The following is a 24,482-nucleotide window of genomic DNA, read 5'->3' as shown; positions in this document are numbered from 1 at the left end:
ATTTTGATATGTAACAAACACTCCAACATGCAAGCATTACCGATAACGAGGCCAGAAACGATCATGTGGGTCACCTGCTTTGTCCTATTGCTCCCACAGATTTCTGCTCATGCATTATCTCATCAGTTTACGTGCACGCAAATACATGTTCACACATTTGATAGATAGTATAATACTGAACTGTAGTTTGGGAAATGGCCTCAAGTTGTGCTAGGGGAGGTTTAGATTGGATATTAGGAGAAATTTCTTCACTGAAAGGGTTGTCAAGCATTGGAACAGGCTGCCCAGGGAAGCTGCTGAGTCACCATCCCTGGAGGTATTTAAAGACACGTAGATGTGGTGCTTAGTGACATGGTTTAGTGGTGGACTTGGCAGTGCTCGGTTAATGGTTGGATCTGATAATCTTAAAGGTCTTTTCCGATCTAAACGATTCTGTGATTGCATCTCAAAAGACAGCAGTGACATTAATTCAACTGCTTTGTTTATGAAATAGTTTACTTTTTTCTTAAACTTACTCATCCAAGTACAAAAATCAGGGTACTGCTGATATTGCTTATTCCTAGTGGAACAGGAAAAAATAAAATCTAATAACTTCATATTATAATTTAAAAAGTAAAGCTGGAAATAGTGAAAAAATTGAAGTTATTCATGGTATCAGTATGAAAAATGCAGTGCTGTTACCATAATTCTGCTCAGATGTAGGGCATTTATAGCACTTGTATCCAAGCAGTAAATAGCTGACATATTAGTGCATCAAGCCAATTTAAATTACTGCAGTGGGTAAAGTAACTGGGAGCACTGACATTTCACATAAATTGAGTGGGTACTCAAGAGTCCTGTAAATATAAAAAGCTATTTAGATCCAGTTTATATAGTAGCTCACTTTTTTCCTGTTTCACCCTATCACATATCAAAATTATTTACACCATCATTAATGCTTTCTTTTTTGTTAAAACAGTATTTTTCTTTTAAAGATTAATTTACTTCCACTACATCAACATTTAAATAATAAAAGTTCTTAGAAATACTGCAAAAAATGTTTGAAGAGGTGAGAGCTGACTGGAAAAGTACAATGGAATTTTACTAGAAATATCAGTTCGGGAAACTTTCGTTCATCACATCCCAGCAACCCCTAGTCAAACCTTTGGAAGAAGAAAAAATAACAAAAGAGTGAGATGGCTGATGTCTCTCTGCACTGCTATTGTGAAATCTGGAAATCTCATCAGCAGGATGCCTGATTTCTATTGCTGCACTATTCTAATGATGGTGGTAATTACTGCTCCTGTTCCAGTCTCCTAATGCCTTGTCGTTCCAGTCTCCTAATGCCTTGTCCTTCCATCAGATGTCTAGGATATGACTCCTTTAGGGCTGCCCTACATCCTCCACAGACTCAACCCGTATCTTCCAACATCTTACTGGTTTTATTTCCTTCCCAGTGGTAACAATAGGAATATAGCACAAACAGCACCTTTTTGGTGGTTGCAAAAGATGATCTTGGGGGTTTCAGAGAAGCTTGTGGGAAGACCCACGAAGTGGAGCTCCCCTGTGGTAAAGGGAAATCGCCTTATTTACAGAATAGCTGAAGTTGGAAGCTCTGGAGCTCATCATGGTAGTTGGAATGTCCTTATCTTCTCATGGTGACAACTGGAGAAAGCTCAAAGCAGGGTCAGCCAAGGCAGGTTGCCCAAGACCATGCCCAGTTGGGTTTTGAATATGCCTGCAGACATTTTTTTTAGAAGGGCTATGATGTCCCTAATTTAATACAGTCACCTGAACAACTTCACAAAAGGAAAATACGAGTTTAGGTGCGTTTGTAACCTACACTAACACAAAATACAAGCAATAGCTGATAGGTTTAATTCAGAGTTTTAGGATTTTCCCCCCTTGCTTATACCAAAGGCATCAAAGTTCTCATGCAGCTGAAGACTGTATCCTGGTTCCAATTCTCACTGACGACCTAATGAAGGGAGAGACAACACTTTTGCCTTATTTGTTAAGACATGAGAGCACCAGGTACTGGACTTAACAGTGAACTTGGGCATTTTATTGAAAGGAAACAATTATGTGTTGGCAGTTTCGTTAATGAGAGCTCTGTGTTTAAGCTTAAAGGCTGGGACATTTTGTCTTGCTGTCCAGAGCACGGTAAACGCCAAAAAAAAATTCAGAACCTTATTACGCTTATCTTCCAGAACATAAGCCCCATTCAGGAACGTGCAATTTACAGTGACTAGACGTCTGAGGGCATTATTACTGAGTTTACAGAACAGTTAATTTACAAATTCTGCTTAGGAATGAAAGGATTAAGTGAACACCCACTAGATGGTGTTCAGTTACTGTATGGGGTGACCTGGGCTAGTTGCAGCTCTAGCTCCTATCCACCTCTGCTTTGCAGCAGACTTTTCTTGAAGAAACAACAAAGACATTTGTGTAAGAGGAAAAAAAGGGATGAAAACACCCTCTTTACTAGAAATGTGGAAATGCTTCAGTAAATTAACTACCACCTGTGTTGAATGTGGGTAAGTGGAACTTCCAAAATATTTAACAAATCTTAACAAAAGAAAGTACAGAAGTTGTTTTGGATCCACTTGCTAATATTCTGTGGTTTTACTCAAGATACTTGTATTTTTGCAATTGGTGCTATTAACCATCTGGTCCTCATCCTCCCAAACTCTCCTGACATCATCCATTGAAAGAAAAGGGTGAATAAACACTCACCAAAGAAACACATCCATTTTGCAATTAGTTTAATTAAAAGCATGAACTGAATTATCAGATATCTATTCCAGCAGAACCTAATGCATCACTTTCTTTTTCAGCAGAATCATAATAATTGCAAGTAATTCCCATTAGTGACTAGTGAATCAGCATAAGGGAAAAAAAGAACAATAATGTTATTTTAGGGGAAGAGACTTTTGGCGTAGGTGCAGTACTGTAGCACTTAACTTCAGCTGGTTTAGATTCCTGGAGATTACAAAGATGACTAGTGATAAAGGGAAGTGCTATTCAGAGCTGAATTAAGCTGATCCTGTCAAGTCAGAATTTCCAGAAGGAGCCGTTCCCCTTTATCAGGCTCTGATGTGCAACCTTACTCAAACATTTTAGGAAGACTGTTTTAGTGCAGATAACCCCCACGACGATATTACTTTTCCCCCCAAGTGCCACCATAAGGACATTCTAATGACCATGTTTGGAAATCTTCCTGCAGAAGACTCTGTCCACTGCTCTGGGCATTTACTGATCCCGCACAGCCCTACTTCATTATTTCTGTAGGTTCAGGCATTATTGCAGTCTCTAGCTTTTCTTTCTGTCTTCGTTCTCATGTTTAATTGGAGTTCCTTTCAGTGGCTGACTTGCTTTCCTTCAGTTGATGGTCCATGTCATTCTTGCTTTTAACTTTAAATTAGCCAGGAGTTTCTTTCTGTTTCTAAGATTAGCTCATTCTGTTATTAGCACATACAGAAGCTCTGAGCAAACCAGCAACAGCCCCTGCTGAGTCTGACTTGTTTGTACATCTTTAACATCTGTCACATAGCAATTAACAGATGTTTGGGAAGTTTTCCTACAGCAGGGGCTCCAAGGGTATGCAAGTGATAACACAATGCTCCTGTATTTTATGCTAAGAAAAGTTTATTCTATTTTTGCCACACAAAAATATTAACGGAGAGATCTAGTTTTGGCTAGTTTCTCAGAATACCAGAAAAAAGATCGTTACATAAAACTAATTTGAAACATTGCCTTTACTCAGAAGGTAAGGTAATAATGGGAAGAGGACCAGGATCATGAAAAGTCTGAGAACTCCCCTAAAGAATGGAAAGAACTAAAGTAATGAAAAATCATAGAAGAGCTTAAAACCAGATGTTAATTGTGCCTTATTGTAGTGGCCAAAATGGTTTGGTTAATTTGCAACTTAGAAAAAATTTAATGCTGCTAGTAGTAAGTTTAATAATAAATTACTGACATGATGTCCATCAGCCTTCCCTGCTAGTAGAAAATGAAGTCTCATGAACCAACTAGAAAACTTCCTATGTTCTAAGGGGTGAACTTTGTAGACTGAATAAGAGAAGCAAAGATAAACCATCTCTTGACCCTGTGACTTCAAATTCCTCACACGCTAAAGAAAAAAATCTGGCAGGAAAAAAAAAAAAAAGAACTCTAGACAAAGAGGATCAATTATTCTTTTCTAGAATTGCCAATATTTCCTCAGCGAAAAACCCTTCTCCCCTCAATTCAAATCATCTGATGAAACAAACCTCAGAAAGATATTTGGCTTTACCCTGGCTTTAATTTTATATTCAGATTTTCTAAAGAATTCTGATGCTATTAAGCACCAGAGGGAACATTGTATTAGGTCTGTCAAAACAGAACAGAAATATTTATTCAGTGAAGGTAATAGAGGAGGCAAACCTAAATCCACAAATACACTTTACATCAAAATTCTCACTAATATCTCATTTAACTTGTAGCAGTCTTCAGTATACTGGGCTTTTGTGTCCACTGCCTCTAATTATCCTTTCATTGTCTCCTTTCTGCCATACTCAGCTTCTCTAATAAAGCTAATTGCTCCTCTAAGAGCAATCTCAGACTGAATAAATGAACAATTTCTCCTGTTCCTGTGCAAAGTTGTATTACCTGAGGTCATCAAGCCCTTGACTGTACATAACCTTCTAAAAGAACGTTCTTCACCAGATCTCTCTTTTTTCTGTCTTAATTACAATTCCATGATTATGTTAAAAATTTCTTCACCTAAGAATGCAGAAAAGAATTTGCTCTACGGTACTACCTTCAGCCTGGCAGACACATGGAGATACAAATGAAGACCAAAACACCCATGGCACTGGAAGCTGTTCTGCAATTAGTGATTGTAAAGTGAAGCACAGGCTAAATGAGTCTAAGTGTTTTGCTCTAGTGAGCATTGTTTTTTACCCTTTTCCTCCTTGACTGAAGCTGCAATTTGACGATTTAGATGTTTCAGCAACAGTATTAATTTAAGAAGTTCCTGACTTCAATCCTTGTTCCATCCCTAAGGCTGTAGTGATTGCTAGTGGATTGTGCTGTTAGCTAGGGAACGAAGCTAGCTTTACAAAAAAAAATCAAATTCAGAAAAGCATGGAATTAACCTACCTATAGGAAGCAGTGGAATGGATGGCCTCAGAGCCAGAGGAGATAAAAATAAACTTGGGGTTGCTTTGCCTAACAAGACCAGTGCTCAGTGACAATTTAATTATCTATAACGCATCACAGAGTTAAGATTCAAAATTTTTAAAAAACTATTTTAGGTAATGGGAAATGTTGGCACAACAGTGAGTGGCTTTAAAAAGACAGTGTAAAATTTCAGGATGGGTATCGGAAGAGTTTTCAAGCAACAAGAGCAGATGCTGTGTCACCATTTTCCAATATAGGCAGCGGTAACAAATGGTTTTAAATTGAGTATGAAAAATGTAAATATTTTAAAGTGTTTAAACTGCTAAAATAGGTGCTGACTTTTAGACTATATATGATAAATTGACACACTTAGCCATTAAATGCTAAAAACAAGGGCTAAGCCATTAAGTACAACCTAATAGAGGATACAAACCCTTAAAAAATACTTTACAAGATATTACACATTAACTTAGGTGAGCTGTGATAATAAATACAAGTGTTCTTACAATGGTACAACTAAGCAGATAGCCTTTTTCCTCTTTACTGGACATAAAAAATAGGGACTGTCCTCCTGAAATTAGCATTTATTTTAGCTGCAGAGGAAAGAAATTGAATTGAAATGTGAATCAAATTTTAAGAAGGCTTTTTACAATTCTCGAAGTCGGCACGAATGAAAAGCAAACAACAGACGCTTTCTTTTAGTGAAAGGGTAAAGTAATTTATGTTGCCCACTGTACTCTTAAATAATTGACTATACTGATTTAAAAGCCTCTCTCACTTTTTCAGCAGCAGTGACTGTCTTTACCATCATACACACCACAAACAACATTGCTCTTTTCTGCTAAATAGTTGCTCTCTTTTGCCAGTTCGAACAAAGCCTGAGAAGCAGATGAAATTTTTTAACATTAGATTTCATTTTCTCCCAAGAAAGTGGTAGTGGAGCTCTCACATTCTCTATCACCAAGAAGTCCATGGAGAAGAAATAACTGCTACGTCAGGGTGTGGGTGACTGTTCAGAAGTTGTCAGGCACAAAAAATAAATACAGTCCCAATGGAAAAGCAGACAACCATGCACATGAGACAAAATGACTACTTTTAGTATTCTCTATTATAAGAATCTGCTCTGTCAGGCTCACAACTGTTTGGATCCAGTCCACTGTTAAGAACAAACACATCTCACTCTCCCAGGAAAACCAAAACCAAAACACATTTGGAAAGCAACAAAAAAAGACAAAAGTCATCTGTTTTCTGGAACTGGCAGCTTCTCTAGTGGGATACATGACCTACTAAGTGCTTACCAACACCAATGCAGCAGCAAGACTCACTGTCCCAGTTGTATCAGAGGTAGGAGCACAAAGGACATGCATTCAAGGCTTGAAAAAAAGGCTAGCACCTGAAAAATGAGCTGTATCATTCTGAAGACTTCAAACATCAGCTCTTCTGAAAAAAAACTGAAGTAGTCTGAACAAAGTCAAATGGCAGCTGGCTCGGCCATATTTTATATTCAAATTCCATACAAGGAGCCCATTTTTTAATTAAGCCAAGAAGAATCACAGCTCTTGGTGAACAACGTCCCAGGATACTGGCATTTTCCATATACTGATAAGCTAAGCAGAAAAGCCAAGAACTGCCAATTAGGATGTGTTTGGACCTCATAGTGGTGCTACCTACCTTTCATCTGGGAAGAACCAAGGCAGGATTTGTTGAAAAATGTGGTATCTTTAGTTAGCTATTGCTGAAAAATCCTTACGCTTTCAGGTGAACAAGCCATTTCCAGGTCTGAGAGGAAAGATATTTAACTAAAGATGTAGGCAGCAGAATGACCAGGTCCTTGCCACCATTATGGATGCTGGTGCGAGGACCAGACCTCTCTGATGGACTGGACAAGGCTGGAAGATTGATTCAATTACTAAGAATTGGTTCTTGGCTGTATTCTTCTCCTCTGCAGTAATCAAGCTGGTAAACCCAAGAGAGGGCACTGCCATGTAAGCAGGTGGCTCTAACAAGAGAAACCTGTGTGTTTTACACATGGAAAAAAGTCTTTGAGCTTTGTATTTGCTTTTGTTTCACAGCAGATGAGAAAGGCTACTGAGCGCAATCTGTGCTATAACCCACTGCAGGTGCAGGGCTGGGGAGTAAAAAAAGAGAACATAACCGGAGTAGTTTCCCCCTTAGGAAATCGATGCCAGTGTTTTCCACACAGGGAGCAGTGGAACTTCTCAAAGGTCTCCCTGGAGACCCCAGCCGTTTGGCAAGTAAGGACAGCTCCTCTCATCTACCAAAGCAGGCTGCACACCTTGCCTGCTGCTACTGCCTAGAAGGAAAGTGATTGATACGCAATGCTTCTACCTTAGATAATTTAAAAAAAACCCCCATCATGTAACATAACTCTTATGAGAATGTCCAGAGGAAAAAAAAAGAAATCAGACTGTATCAGGATTACTCAAAAAAGGATAAATCTAATACAATAAAAATGCAGTGCTGGCAAAGAAAAGCACAGAACCATCAGCACTGAAAGAGTTACAAACAACTGAAAATGTGAGGTTAGAATGCCTGCTAGATTTTGGCAGGAGCCTGACCTGCACTCCTGGCACCTGCTATCATCCACCACGGGTCCACCAGATCCCCATCAGTTTTAAATATCTGAATGCAACCCAAGGCATTTTAAAAAAAGATTGTACTTCTTAGGTACAAATCAATACCTGTCTATGTTAAGGATGTATGTTGCAAGAAATTAAAATACACTTAAGAGTGAAAATAATTCAGTGAGTCTGATTTTCACACTACATCTGTTAAGTCTTAATTGTCAGTTAAGCAGGATGTTTCAGAATGCATTAAGTTCCACTGAATTTATTAAAAAAATAAATAAATACTGAAGTAATCTGTCAAAAAGCATTTAGAAACATGCAAGGAAAAATCCCAGAGATAATTTTCTGTGGTATGCTGACAGTATGTTGTAAATGTAGTTGAAACTGTGTGTAGTGTTCTACAAAAATAAAGAGTCTTTACAAATAGGAAAAATATTCAGAGATGAAGAATGATTGTATGAGTTCTTGAAATTTGTTTGTATGTATAAAAAGATGTGACTTCTCTGTTAAGTATTTTAAATATCACAGCAGCATGTCACAAAACTGGAATACTTGACTAAAGCAGAAACTGTTGCAAGACTTCTGAAATTCAGGCAGCCAATGTTTATACAACAAGCAGACTCCTGTTATTAATAACCAGATCTTTCCATTACTTGTACTACAAGTATTCTGTATGCCCACAATATATTTTCATTCATTTCAAGGAATCTGTTTTCCATTCAGATGCCATTAAATAACCAATAACTTTCACACTTTAAGTAACTAAATCCTTCAAGATGTGTATTAGGACCACTTGCCTCTTGCTCACTACTCTGCTGAAGCCTGACCAGTTTCATTATTGGCATTATTTCTGTGCTGCATTTAAAAAAATTGCTTTCATTCATTGAGGACTTGCAATATATGTTCTCACTAACAATTGTTTTTCAGAAAACTGAATAGCTAGAAATGTATTTTCAAAACGTAACATCTTGCCAAAGTTTTTACCTAATCTGTAAGCACTGCAGTCAATCAAGACAGGAACTTTGATTCAGTGTCATTCTCCAGCTAGTCAGCAATGCCACAAAGGGAAAAATAAGAATTAAACACAACAAAGCCATGAGCTTATTGCAATTTTACTGTCGTCTCATGCAGACATAACCACAAAACCACAAATGTAATTAATACCGTGAGTATAATTTTAAGGGTCAAAAATATATCCTATTTGACCTTACAAGGTATGTATTCCAGGTACCTCCAGCACTGTCTTGTAATGTGGTTCCAGGCCTGGAAATGGAACAGAGGGGAAAAAAAGGACACCTTCTCCCTGTGCAATGATATGCTAAATCATGCTGCTTCCTAAGGGATTTTGCTCCATCATTCCTCTTCCTCTGAACACCACCGCTCTTGTGCCTCCTCCTGCTACCCAACCCGACCACGCGTGCTTCCTCGCTGCTGCAGCTTGCAGGGGCTACAGTGTCAGAAGCCACCCCTCCTCACCTAACCCCTCTGCTCTAACAGCAGCATCTCTTGCATCTATTTTTTGGACTCTCAACCTAACAAGTTTTTCTGAAAAATGACAGCAAGCAAAGTCAGTGCAGTGGCCAGTGGTTAATACACCAAAAAAGCAACCTGGTCAACAAACCAGATTTGATTGCTGTGGGATGGAAGACTCCATTGCCCCTCCACAATCCCATCTCTGATTCTGTTACACAGAGCCTTGATGCAACTGCTATGAAAATGCATTAGTCTTTGGTTTCACAACAAAGCTTACGTCCAGATGTAAATACGCATTATCAAGATTACAGGAATTTCTGCAGTATTTCAACTGTTTCTAGATACAGAAATATTTCCCTTCAAATTAATTTTTTGATAAACTAATCCCACGCAGATCATTGGTGTTGCATTAGACAGCCTATGTAACTGAGTTATAAGCATTAACACACTATTGCTGAGGAGAAAAGTAGAAAAAGAAAAAGTCTCTGATGGACCGGACAAGGTTGGAAGATTGACTCAATTACTAACAGCTGGTTCTTGGCTGTATTCTTCTCCTCTGCAGTAATAAAGCTGGTAAATTCAAGAGAGGGCACATGCCAATCTATCTTATTTAGATTACCTATTTACCAACAATTGGTTAAGGTACAACATTTTATGCAAAATGATTTAATATTTTATCCAGAACACCAATTTTAGTGTTGTATTTGGACACTTAAGGGAAAGGAAAAGGCCACATGTATACAATATGTTACTTTAAAGATTTTCTTAGGATTGTGGTAGGATTTCTGAATGCTGTTTGGGTGATGAAGGATAGCTGAAGATGAAAAATTCACAGTATGGGTTGATTATAGAAGCAGCTATTTTCAGCAATCTGCTTATCTTTGCTTATGTGTGCAGATCCTTCAACAGGAACATTACTTTCCTTCATTCATAACCTACTTTAAGAAATGAGTAAACAATAATGACTAAGAAGTTTGGCTAGAAATGGTTGATTTTGTTTCATTTTTCTAAAACTCAGAAGAGATTCATACAATGACCTTAAATCATCATGTTGCTTCTTTGTCTTTGCTTCACTTTACCTTCCACCTAGCACTGGGAAAGGGGTCATCTTTCAGCAGAGCTCTCTACTGTGTTTGGAGGATTTGAGCAACACCACCACATCAGTCCTAAAAAACACTAAATGCAGAGATAGAAAACACATTAGAAATCCAGGAGGACTGAATTCAGTTCCCAGTTGTGCCAATGGCTCCCCATATAACATTTCAGTCCTCGCTTCCCATATGGAGCTTTACAATTTACAGAAGCTTAAATCCTAGTCTTTGACTCTGAATCCTAGGTTTTAGATCTGACACTCATGCACAGCTCATATTGGTCTGATTAGTTATCACGTATGAAATTCAGGTCCAAATGACAAATGAAGACACTGAAGTATAGGCATCTGAACTCCCACTAGAGGCAAATACTCAAGATCCAGAAACAAAAATATGGACCCAGCTCGTTCTGAAATGCCCAGCTACCGGCTGGTCCCTCTTGGCTGTCCGAACACCACCAACTGCACCAACACTGATCTCCACTAAGGGCAATGGAGAACTCAGTTTTCCAGCTGTTGCAGCCTTGCGCCCTAACCCTTCCTCGGGTTCATTCACCATCATGACCATGCTGGTACTGTAACAACACGAAGCCATACATTGCATCCTACCTGCAAACATACCACCACCTTGCGCCAACCATGTCTTCACAGAAAGTTTAACAAACTCGACCGACTTCTCCCAGGAAACTTAGAACACAGTAATATTCACTGACAGATCGGACTCTGCCGTGGAAATACTGCCTCTGGCACCCTGGTGCTATAGAACACAGGAAAATCTGTTTTTATAAGACAAGCTAACTTGAATGCTTGTCTTCGGCTTGCAAGAGGAACGTACTTCTGAAATAGAATAATCTTCTCTGAAAAAATGAACATAAACACAGTCCAGATTTAACATACTGCAAAATCTTCATTTTCTTATATCTGTAGTCCTTTTCAAAATTTAATATGGATTTTCTTACATGTTCTACAACAGCAGCACACCAGACATGAAATTTCCGTGGATAAGTTCTAACACAGTATTGGCTGTATAACCTGGGATATGAGTCTAAGTATACACAACTGTTTAAAACACAAGTTTTACGTGAAGCTGGAAGGGTCTTTTTAAAAACAATCCTGCACTGTAAATTCAAATGCAAATCAGCTGAGCTTTATCCTTCTTATACCTGTTACCTTAAAAAGGTTAGAATTTCTGATGCAACACAGCAAGTTCATATTATTCTTATTAGGTATTACAAGACATTGAGAAGTTTCTACATCACGATAAGAAGAGTAACAAAACACTTTTTCACTGAACTATCACTGCATCAGATATGATGGTTTACACGCACATCCCACAGATTACTGAGAAAACTTGGCTGGTTTTGCAATTGTTTGCCACACAGCCCTGTGGTAACATTGTTTTAACACCAGATTACATGGCATATAACCACGAATCCAAAAATTCCACTGCTGCATTTAGCATGCACTGTGTTAACCGGTACAAAACACTGTTGTAGGTGTTTTATACTGGCACAAATGCTGTGCTACACTACCACATCTCATTTACTGTTTGCCACTGTTTATAAAGAGGTGACTGCTCCCTTCCATAAAATAACTAACAGTAATAGAATTAGGCAAATATTTACAAAGGTAATCCAGTGTGAAACGCTGCATCTAAAAGCAAGCAAATTTTTTTTTGACAGTGCCTTTCTTCCTTTATAGAGTTCTTTGCTTTGTCAATATGCAGAACAAAACAAGTCTGTCAGGAAACTGCATTTGTTATCAGCTCATTCTCCTTAGATGACAGGACTGTAAATATTTTTCTTCATTATCACCCTGACAGTAAATAACTTTGCGGGTGTGATTTAATCATCAGGAATGCCAAGATTTCACAACTTTTGTCCTACCTTAAAGAAAATGAGTAATAGAGAAACCCATGCACCAGGGAACAAATGAGCAGAACTAGTGAACTAAGGTCTATCATGCAGGGTTCAAGATCACTTGGACTGAATGACAGTTGATATACTTGCACTTCAGTTGATCTGTTTTCTTATCTGGGAAAGTGCTCTATAATAAATCATAATTTATTGCATGTTTTGCAACCTTGTCAAAGGGCACACCTAAGATTTTTGCTTCAGTAATAAATGCCACCCAACTGTGTGCAGGAATTCACTTGACAATCTGGACATAGCTAAAATATTTTGGCATTTTCTAATCTCAGCACTTTTGATGTAGCACCAACAACTCATCTGGTTTACACAACACCACATTTACTTTCTTCGAAATTTAATTATGCTTAAAAACTACCAGGAGATTTCAAAGTAATTCTCCAACGACAATCACCAGTGAGCAAAAACCGGCAAGGCTGTCGGACAAGGATCCCTATTCCCAAACCCCTAACCGCTTCTCATCCCCTCTTTTTGCTTGCCTTTTTCCGCTTTGGGAGTGTTTATCTCTGAATAGGAACAAAGCAACAGAATATTGTGATCAAACTCAGCGATATTTGTCGCTGTACATGGTGAAATAGCTTGTGAAGCTGGTCATATGTTCCTGCTTATTATCTGTAAAAAAGACAGCAGAAACAAATCTTTAGAATAGCCCTAAGCTTTACATATTATTACATATAGTAACCAACTGGCAAACTCCAAGCAAACATTTATGAAGATATATGGTTACTGCCAGGGTGCTTCAAATTTTTCTTGAGTGTTTTGTGTTGTGTTTTTTTTTTAAATTAATGATTAATCAAAAACAGGTAGAGAATAACCAAAACATACACAGCTTTAAGTTCAACAATGTAAGAGTCACCATTTGTATACAGTATCACATGCTAAAATTGCATCTTGGTATGACATTAAGTGAAGGGCTTTCTAGAATTAGTGGTGGCATGCCTGTTTTCCTTTCTAAAACCACTGTTAAGGGTAAAAGGGAAATAATTTTATGATATAAGCAGAAAATTTCCAAAAATAATTGCTGCTTTGCTATGAAGTTCACCATCTTGATCTACTCTGAATATACCTGGACCAACACTTGGGATAGGTCTGTTCATTTTACTTGTATGAAACTCTTCAGAACACAATGAACAAACTGCTACCTTTAAAATACTTAAACCACCATATTTTTCTGCTAACCAATGCTATGTCTGTTTGCAGTTACAAGAAAACAAAAAATCCTAAGCAATATGACTTGAAGAGAATTGCTTACCATTGTGTTCATGCTACTGGCCAAAGAATCCACCCCAATGATGGTTAAAAAAATGTTTAGGAGCACTAGAAAAATGTTAATAGTTGAATATATGAATTGCCTATGATGCTATTGTTGTAAGCCTGACCTCAATTTGAAATGCTAAATATGCATTAGTGCAAAGATTTTTTTTGTTCACGTGTTTTTTCTTGTCGTTTTTTTTTTCTGTTTAACACTGTTTCCTACTCATATTAGCAAAGTAGCTGAAATTAACTTGGCTGCATTACAAATAAATCTTACCCCGCAATACCACTTCATTAAAAATCTGCACGTGTACTACTATAGTTGGAGTAACCAATTAATATGTATGAACTGCTAAGAATGAAAAACACTTACTTCTCTAACCTTGTTTTCACAGACAACTCTCTGAAACCTACACCTTCAAACTGAAAATTTCAGTATTCACTGTCTTTAGTGGCTCAGGATGGAAAACTTAAAAAGAAAATCCCTTCTAGGTTTTTAACTTAATGACCTAAGTTTTGTAGGAGCTAGAACCCTTTCCCTTAGCCATATATTTACAGAAAATAATAATAATAATAAAAGATATTTTGAGAGTCTCCATGACTCTCAAGGTCATAAAGTCCTTCTAAGGACATATATTCAGCTTTGTATAATATTAGAAGCTTGTGTGTCAGCAGTGAAGCCATGTATCCTTATCACCTATAGATTTTTGGCAGACACAAGAAAGCTTCTTTTATTACAGATTTTTGTGTCCTATTTTTTGACCACTTGCAGCTCAGTAAACTGTTCTGCCCCAGGTTCCCCACAGGCTTGAATCAAAGTGCATTCAGGTCTCCTTCTTCCTCCCTGCCTCTCAAGCCTTTACACAGGACCTTGAGTTCCCTTCTGTATTTCCTGCTCAATACCCCCAAGTCACTCGGACATTTGCTGCTAGCTGGGCAAAGCATCCCACACTATTAATGGCTTTTGCTAGACAACATGCTCCCCTGGTCAATATGTGCAGACTGCAGCAAATTAAGTGACGGCAGTGATTAAAGTTGGAATTTCCTCCTCTTTCCCTCAGCAGAGTACTAACAGAGTATTTGTTCTTTAAGAGACAATCCTCTCTGAAACTTGGAGAACTTAACCCTTCTAAAGCAAACAATTATTGGGAAAGCTATAAAAGCCAATTTTTTTGAGGAAAAAACACATATAATTTGAAAAAAAAATTCTGTAACATGGAAATTACAGAAGATGATACAAAGACAGATAAAAGAAGCTTAAGGAATGGGGCAGGGTTAACGAGGCCAGAAAACCAGAAGGAAAGGAGGACAACAATCCATGCACTCCTTATTTGTGCATTGGTCCTATCTTCTCCTCAAAAAGAACACTTTAGAAAGTATTTTTTAAAAAACATACGCACAATTTTGATCTGTTCTTAACTAGGTTTTGTACAAACCAGAGGAAATGTGAAAGCAGAAATGCAGAAGCAAGCATAATGCTTCATTACACTCATTCAAGTCACTCCCATCGCTGCCTCTTCTAAGAAAAAAGGTCACAGAGTACTTACCGGTGAAGTGGATAGACAGATAAAGGGGCCAGGAATGGTATGAGCACTATTACATTACACTCCTACTATTTTCTGTGGCATATAAGTAATTGAGGAAGTATATACTGATCAGACATGCAAATTATGCAGAGATAAAATGTTAACATCAAGTCACCAGATTTCTAAATCATCAGTCTCCCTTCACTGGTGTAAAGTGTGGTGGTGCCTATGAGAATCCATATGCACAGCATTTATAAATTGACTTACGCTGACTTATGTCAGATAAAGGATCTTATCCCAGTGACTTGCAAGTTACATCTTTAAGGGGACTGGCGAGTTTCTTTGCCTTCACAAATGCAATGATGAGAAAACAACTTACGTTCAACTTGATCAAACATTACTGAGAACAAGAAATCTCTCGGTGTCATGTAGAATTCTCCTTCGTATTCCAATGAAGCAAAATGCATGAAGCGATGCTTCCGAAGAGACAGTCTTTCATCCCTTTCTGCATAAATGACATCTTCCTTCTGAAACAGAAAAAAAATCCATGCAGAAAGATGGCTGCATTTGTAGACCAACTCTGAAATTAGTAAGAATCCTATACTTGATCTTAATTAACCTCAGTATTTTGTGAGTAGCCACAACAAGAGACTACCAGGTATTAAAGACTTTATGGCATAGTCTTAATGAATGACATGCTTAAATTACATTCAAAATATTTTTTGGTTTCACTGAGAGACACAGCTGAGCCAAATTAATGGTCTGCTGGTCACCAAAGGCTGCCCTTGCTTCCCACTCCCCTGGTCTTGACCATATGGTCCTGCACCTCCTCGTTTGACAGCTCTGCTACTTGTTGGACTTTTTGCAGAGCCAAACTCAGCTTGCTAACTCAACAAAAAGCTAAATCGACCAAACAGCAAATAGCATTTTGCCAGGTTAGTGACTGGCTCAGCAAAGGTTGAAATGTTCTCTGCATCTGTGCAAATGATCTACTTCTGAAGTGAATTATTAAGTTGTGTGGAACAGCTTATAAGATGGGAGAATAAGGATGTTCTAGTTTAAGTATGGGCTTATCTTTCAGAGCAGTTAGAAAAATGGGAAAAGCAATGAAAACAACAACAAAAGAGTCAAAGATCATTATCACCGAACATAAAGATTCAACTAGCTGAGCAAACAAAACACTTCCAACTCCCTCCACACACCCCTTAAATATTGAGACTCATGATCAAAACCATACAAGTTGACAGTACTCTGAAAAGTAGTAAGAGCACTTACTAGCAGCAAGAGAGGACACTGACACAGTGAAACAGATGTTTACATTTTAGGGTTTCAGAGAAGTAAGTGACAATAGGAAAATGAGACACGCTAAAATTCAGAATACGTGGTGTGTATTTGAACATTAATCATGGAACTATTTTACCACCAGCAGCATCACACTCAATTTTAGGGCTGTTCAAAGACATGAGAAAGCAAAGGAAAAGCAAGAAAATCCAAGGCTAAGTACCAAGATCCCAACCTGAACATACTCGGAACAAGTCAGAAAAGATGGATGTGCAGTTAGGTCAGTGCCCGTGGCATCACTGGGGTGTGCGATGCAGATGAGTGGGTACAGCCTAGGGCATGGCCTACCGAGGTGCTGCATCACATCTTCCAGCGAAGAGTCGCTACGTGTTCATGCAACTTCCAGTTCCTTGATCGTTCCTGTGGATTGCTTGGCACTTGAGCAGTCCATTATAGTGCTGGTATATGCTGCATTTTGCAAACTGGGTTACTCCTGAGAGAGGGCAGTGTAACCAGCTCCTGGTTACACTGAGACCAGCTGCAGGTGCAGTGAGGGTCTCACCAGTTGATGTGAAAACACAGGGTCTGCTGTGGTGGATGCATTCATGGGGCAAACTGTGCGACACAGGCAGACATTCTGTGAACACAGGAGGAGGGAGACCAGCAGGAACATCTCGCTTGTTTTTTCTGAAGTCAGCACTGGCTATAGCCACACACAAGGTAACAGGCACCCAGCTGCATGGGAGGTTGTTACACAAACTGGGAACATGCAAATAATATAGCAGATAATGGGGTGCCTGTGTGTGTGTTTGTGTGCACACATCCAGGGAGTGGGAAAGCAAGAAGAGAATGGGACCCTCTGAACCACTTATGAGCTGCCATCAGATTTCTCTCACTTCAGTTCCAACTTACTATTCCTCCAGGATGGAGACTGCTAACTCAGTCTCCTCTGCTGAGTTCAAACAATTGCAGAATCAAGCACTAGCAGTTACATTTCCTCCACCCAGCTGACAACAAGCCAGGACTTTGGTATAAAGTGGCAAAGACAGCAGGGGAGCTAGCTGATACGATGAACATAAAAGTTGTTTTGGGATGACAGCTTCTAGCTCTCAGACAGGGCTCTGAAGTTAAAATAAAAAAAACACATTAGGTTTAGTGTCAGGCTTATGAGGTAGAGGAAAGAGATGGAGGAGCGACATTGACACAGGCAACTCCAAAATGGGACTCAGTGTGGTCTGAGAGTAACAACCAACCCCTTCGGAATGAAGCACTCTGGGAACAAGAGGGTGGACCTCAAGCTGCGGCCAATAACCAAGTCCACTGAAAAACAAGTAAAAAAAACAATTCAGTGGACAAAGAGATACCAGACAAGAGAATGGAGCATTTCAACTTTGAGTTGTTAGGTTTCCTTTTTCTCTGCCTACCATGGTCCCTAACTGGATATGGGAACTGTATGTTTGTACAGTTTGGGGATCTCAAGACAAGGGGTACAACCAACAAACCTATAACCATAGCCTAGATACAATTATTACCATCATATATTATATTATACTTAATTATAGTTCTAAATAGATGGCTGCAACTTGCCATTTAATCCCAACGCTGTGCACCTGTGTGTTAGCATGCAGTACTTGTTAAAATACTTCACTGAATGATACAAGCACCTTGTTATAGTCAATTTTAGTTTCCCCTTGTTGTGTTTGCTTCCCTCAGACTTCAGGTTTCAATGAAGGTGGGGGTGGGGGGGAAGGGGAACAAACAACAAGAAAAAACCCAGAATACTCAGAATTTAGAATTAAAACAGTCACGTACTGGTATGCAAGGTGAGTGAGCACTACTTCTAAGTGTCTGAAGCCACGGTTTGCTTTGGTTTAGATATGACCACTTTGTATCAGTACCACTACTTTAAGCTTCTTATGTAGTATGGAGCTTCACCATGGCCTACAACGCAAGCGGTACTGCTGTTCTAGGATTCAGACCTGTACAATCTGGAAAACACTGTTTAAAAACAAATCTAATGTAACGAGAACTTTAGCTTTATTCTTTTTAAAACTTTGGGAGACAATTGACTGTAATTGCTTAGTTAACAAGATTCAACAAATGTTGCAGACATCAAATAAATATTTCATAACTGGTGTGTATTAACAAGCAGCATTCTTATTAAAATATCTCCTTCTCATAGTAACATGAGCAATTTTTGCCCGATGGCGAATTTTAAAAAAATTATGGAAAATGGCTTCACGGTTTCCTTTAAGTAAAATTACGGAATGAAATGCAATCTTTCTACACAAATACAAAACAAAAAAGTTCAGACAAGAAGAGCTAATCCTCCAACATCTTCAAACCAACTGGATTTTCAAGTTTCTGAAGTCTTGCAGTATTTGTCTGAATTCTGTCCAAAGCTAAACTTGCTACTGACACCAAAGCACTGAATTTCAGCAATCCACACTTTTAACCAAAATAGATAGGTACAAGTTCACATATTAACTCTGAAGAGTGCACTGTATTTGGAAGACAACGCATTCCCACCAGAATTACAATAATGCATGACTACAGATTAATCAAGCCCCTTTCTTTTCATGAAGCTTGCATCCCTGATTTGCATAACAGCTTTAGGAACAAGGGTGATATTTCCGATGAAAGTCAAATTCAAATACTGGCACAAATAAGATAAACAAACCTTATAGGATGAAATGCATCAGCTGTGCCATCTTCTACTTTGTTTTCAAAGGTTTTGCAAAATTCCCTATGTCCTGTCACTGTATGAGAAGCTCAGGGTCTGCTAAAAGCACTCTAACCCCTCTGGACACCAGCATGAGCTCAGCTAGAGCTGTGCCAGAGCTCAGTTGCTCATGTGTAACTGCTTACTACTTCTGAACAATGTGTGGCCCTCAGACTGAAAATTCATGGCACTCCAATGGCAGTAAAACAGCTTATATATATGTACATACAAAGCTGACCTGCCACCTTGATGATGACAGGTACCTTTATTTCTGCTTTCCCCCTACATTTTATTCGGAAAGCAGAATGTTCGCAATTATCTCATATCTCATTATTTTGCACCTTAATTGGTAGAGGAGCACAAGGCAGACCTCATTGATGGTCTAGGAGAGAAATCTGTATAGACAAAATAAAAAGCTGGTAAAAATATTTCGAAGATACTGAGTAGTGAGGATAAGGCTGAAATTTCCCCAAGTGGCTATGCATTCTGCCCAAATGCTAAGAAAACAATAATCTGAAAGCTTTTATTGATATCCTTTTTACTACAGAACATCTGCAAGCTGAGTGAACTGGGCTTTTTCAACCGGGGCAAGAGAAAGCTTCAGTTAGTCCTAACAGCAACCCGCCAGTGCCTATGGGGAAGTTATCAAGATGATTGACTTGGGCTCTCCACTGGAGCTTCATACAGCTACACCACCAGCACTTCTATTAAACGTGGTTAATCCAGGCTCCCCTCTATAACAAGTGGTAAGAATGACAGTTCTGGAGTGCAATTACAGAGGTTTTTTAGCTGTCTGGACAGACAGTACAGAAGATGCAGGGAAGGACAGAGCACCACAAAAAAAAGCTGAACTCCCTTCATATCAAACATGCAATTCTATTGCATGGGAGAATGAAAATACGGGCACACATAGCTGGAGAGTAGAAGCTTGGAGGAGAAGAGATGGTGGCAGAGGTGTTACAAGATTCAGCCACACCAGAAAGTATGCAAGGAAGATGGAGATTTTCACTGTCCAGAGTGAAGGCAGTTAGCATCAGTGGCCACATACTCGAATAGCACATCACGATGATGTAAGGCCTTTTAAGTGCCATCTTTCTCACAATGGTTTCCAAGACCAACAATAATACTGTTCAAATTGGTTTAATACCAATTAAGGAATTGAACCTGCTACGTTTGGCATCAGAGACTAGAAATTTGCAATCAAGTTGTAATGACATTGAAAAAGTGATGACTCTTCAGGTGTAAGCCATAAAATTTATAATTTGACAAAAATATTCAATACAATTACTTGTGCAATTTTAATTAAATTGAACATAGTTGGATTTTTGCTCATTAAAGATCAGTACTGATGATCTTACGCTTACTCTTCTTAATTTCTTCCTTAAACATACTGCCAGGGCTTAATTGAAGCTTCGAGTGACATCTTTCCCATATTTTGGTCATCACACTTTTGTTAGCCACACTGCCAACTATGACCCTCATATTGCCTCAGTTCTTTTCCATTTCATCGCACAAACCCAGTCTCATAACGTAAATAAACAAAATGAGCATAACATTTCCTACAAATATATCTCCAAATCAAAATAGTAATTTCAGAAGGTGTTCTGGAGGATAACTACCAAACTCTTTGCTTTATCACTTCTTCACACCAAACTGCTGTTTCTGAACTACAATTGCCAGTGATCAAGCTATTCCTGAAACTACGGTTTACGACAGTCCCTAACCCTGAGCAAATCTACTGTCTCAGAAAAAGGGACATGGGCATCCTGAATGTCAAATGCAAAATACAGACAAGTCTATAACAGCAGTTTACATGCTTTTTTAAAAGCAGTATCCCTTTCCTTCACCGTCGTTCTCTTCACCAATATGTATCTCTCCATGTCTTCGGCAAGCAGGGATGTCGGACCCACCAAAGACAGTTGGCACAGGATGGAAATGCACAGGAAGAAGCAGAGAGCTATGGGTTTTTGAAAAAAGATTAGAAGTATAACTCTCATTTGCTCTGAGAAGGGATAAATGACCGAATAACTATTCTAATCACTATTCCAAATGGCTAACCAAAGATTGAATAAAAATTAAGTTTAGAAGAAAAGGCTGATTCAATCACTTAAAATAGAGATCGATCTTTCGAAGTACCAATCTAAAGCATGCATAGGGAGCAAGCTCTCTCTCAGCAATTCAGTATCCCTCCTACTTCAATTAAGTCCTGACTAATTTCCAAGTACTTTTTCCTGAGTCATCCAAAAGTCCTTCAGATAAAGAAGATTTGATATTCCTGATGTTTCTAAAAACACTGTCAAAGCTCATTTTGCTCATAAAAATGGACGTACGGGGCAAAAAGCAGAGTTTTCCTCTTTAATTCTATTCCACAAAATAAGTTTCAAGCAAAGACAGGTATACTGTAGAAAACAGTTATGTATTTAAGGCTGGACTTCAGATAGTAAGGTATCTGTAACCTAACACATCAGCAGTTTCCAACAGTGCACAGTCAAAGCAAGCAGGATATAAAAATCCAAATTTACTGAGAGCTAAGCGGTGAGAAGAATCTATTACTATTGCTTGCACAAGATTCTTGTAAGCATAATTTAAAATGATGCTGAGATTGACTAGGGCTTATTTCTGTCTTTAACAGTGCCATATAAGAAGAAATCAAACCACAAAGAGCTATGCTGCATTAATGTTAAGGCTTGGGCTGAAATTCCATCCTTAACTTGTTCTATTGTGTGTGGGTACAGCCGGGGCTTCAAACACTGGGTGTTCCCACATGCTCCCCAGCACCCCCCGCACAACTGAGTGAACTAAGAATGAAGTTTCAGTTTTAACTTGGAATTTACTTGCCTTTGTGGTTTTATGTCAAGCCTCCAATGCCAATTTGAGAATGCCCATGGTAAAGCTATGATAGTTGATGGTAAATTAGAATTGAATGACATAAAAGGGCTCTAGAAGGATGCAATGTTTTCCTCTGCAGTCAACATGGCAATGGATCAGCGGCTGACCAGCCACTGGCGTCTTTATGCATTACTGAAGACTATGGTTTCCTTCTTGACTTCCTGCACTGAGAAACGCCTAAGGGCAACAACATTCTTTCTTACAATTAATTTTCAGATTGCTGTAATGAATCTATTTATTAGTCTCTTAATTTACGATGTTAGTAAGGAACTCATGGTATTCAATTTTTGGCTTTGATTTTTTTGATCTGAAACATAGCAAGCTTAAGCCAAGTGAAAACCTTATATTTACTGTACTGTTTAACTTTTATTTAAAAAAATATTTTAAAATTAAAATAAATACATTAAATAAAAATGAAGAATTACATAAATAAAATTTTTATAACCTTTACGTGTGATTTTTGTAACACCGCTGATCACTGTGATGTGATTTTGCTAACACTGCTAAGCAAATTCCATTCAAAAGGTATTTCTGTAAAAACGTAAATATTTGCAGCTGATGATAAGTCAGAAATTACTTAAAATAAGCATATATACTTACCTCTCCCTTAAATGTAAAATTATGTCTTCCTCTTCGGTTCATTTTATTTTTTTCTCCTTTTACAAAGAATTTGGTGTTTTGATATGCCTGCACCTTTTATATGTTTTCCATCTTAAATTTTTCTGCTTAAAAAGTAGTCTACATTTTCCAGTTAATTTTTCCCAACATAATTTTTCTTTCTTCACTCTCCTCCTTTCCATATAATGTACTTATTTTGCCTCTTTATATCCTTTCATTGCCTTTCTTTCCTCCATCATCTATATGCCTTCTTCCACTTTCCCTTGGGAATAAAAACCAAAAACCTATAAAACATTTTTCCCCTCTCCTCTGAAAAGAGGATCAATGCTTTTTTTTTTTTTTTTCCTTCTCTGACCTGGAAGAGTTAACTTGCACCACTCATTTTACCTGCTATAAGGATAACTAAACCAATGTGTGAGATGTAATTAAAATCCAGTTGGTGCCAGCAGGCTCTCTGGGAGCCTTAGGATTGGATCCACTAATTCACACTAGATCTACAGATGGATTTAGCAAATCTGTATCAAATTTCTGTAACACTGATGAAAACTTTGCAGTTAACTTGTATCAGTATTGTATCTCAATTTCAATTCAATCCAATTTGAAATGATCAAAATAACAGAAAATGTAACTTAACCTCAAACCCTGCTGCACATGTTAACATGCCCAGCATGCATGCTGAATGCAGAGGATAATGCGTGGAGCTGAAGGTTTGAAAGTTTTGTGTGACGCAATAAATGACAGATGAAAAAAGATTTTGACAAGAAATCCATTTGATAGAAATATGTGACTTACAGAAAATTCAGGATTGTAATACTTAAGAAAGCTTGCATAAGTATGTACAAAAGTAGTTTCTGCTTTCACAATACAGAACGTGAACCATGTATTACTTGAGTCTCAACCAAATGCAGCAGTTACCGAAACCAACATCAAGTTAAAGACATGAGATCAGAAATAAAATGTTCTTATGAAGTTAACTGATCTGCCTTACTTTTTTCAACATTGTATTTTTTGTCTTTGCAGATCAAACAGCAAGCCTGGACATAAAGCCAGGAAAGAAGAGAAGAAATGCACTGATTTCTGTTTGGAAATAAGTTTTGAGTATTTGAACAACTACTTATCATGTGAAACTAAATAAACAAATACATTACTAAAAGCTCTAACAGCCCTGAAATTCCCAAATATGAAATGGACAAAAGATTAAAACAGCTTCTCAGGACCTACTTCTAAAACTGAGAACAGACTGCTAAAAGAATGACAGGCAGAGAATGAGAATGCCATAGCCTTATGTCTGGCTACTCTTAACACTGCTGAATATAAATACTCCAAAAATAAATGAAGCCCTTTCTATGCACTAAGAGGTGCTACTCCACTTTCTTCCAAAGAGCTGCTCAGACAATTCTGCTGTGCTAGTACTAATTAGTGACTGTTACATCTGAAGCAGAAACTGAACAGTTTATTTGCATCTAAACCCTAACATTTTTTGTTTTAATTTTTCTTTCCCACTCTTTATATTTTGTTGAGTTCAGACTTAAATGGTGCATGCAGAGCAGATCTTCCACTGTTACTAGAATCCATACCAAATGGAGAATTAACACAAATATAAGGATAACACAGAAAATAGTCTCAGTTTATAAGGTTTTTTAATTTCACGTTTCAATTCTAGAAATATCAGCCATAGCAGAGCTCATTTTAAAACACAAATAGAAGTCAGAAACTAACACATTTCCCCTAACAGAATATAATGAAGGCAGATAAAGTGCCTAAGCTTTAACAAGCCAGAGAATCAGTTCATTTAACAAACCATACATTTACACCTCAACTTGCAAGTTATCACACTGCCCTACTTACACATTCCCCTACTGAGGCTGACACACCACTCGAACACACTGGCGCAGCAGTACTAAACACACACAGCGGCAGGGGGACCACATAAATATCTCAAATGCAACGTGCCCACGAAACATGTTCGTA

General features: G+C 38.2%; 1 protein-coding gene across 1 annotated transcript in view; it reads right to left on the bottom strand.

The window, feature by feature from the left end:
* Positions 1 to 24,482, bottom strand: part of MICU2 (mitochondrial calcium uptake 2) — a 148,502-nt gene that overhangs the window by 45,201 nt on the left and 78,819 nt on the right. The window contains exon 2 of the mRNA XM_040583489.1: positions 15,381 to 15,528. Within this exon, the coding sequence (XP_040439423.1) occupies positions 15,381 to 15,528 (148 nt within the window). The remainder of the gene's footprint in view (positions 1 to 15,380; positions 15,529 to 24,482) is intronic.

The sequence above is a fragment of the Falco naumanni genome, chromosome 2, assembly GCF_017639655.2.
Source record: "Falco naumanni isolate bFalNau1 chromosome 2, bFalNau1.pat, whole genome shotgun sequence".
Taxonomy (NCBI): Eukaryota; Metazoa; Chordata; class Aves; order Falconiformes; family Falconidae; genus Falco; species Falco naumanni.
The sequence above is the reverse complement of the archived record's forward strand: the minus strand, read 5'-3'. Positions and strand labels throughout refer to the sequence as shown.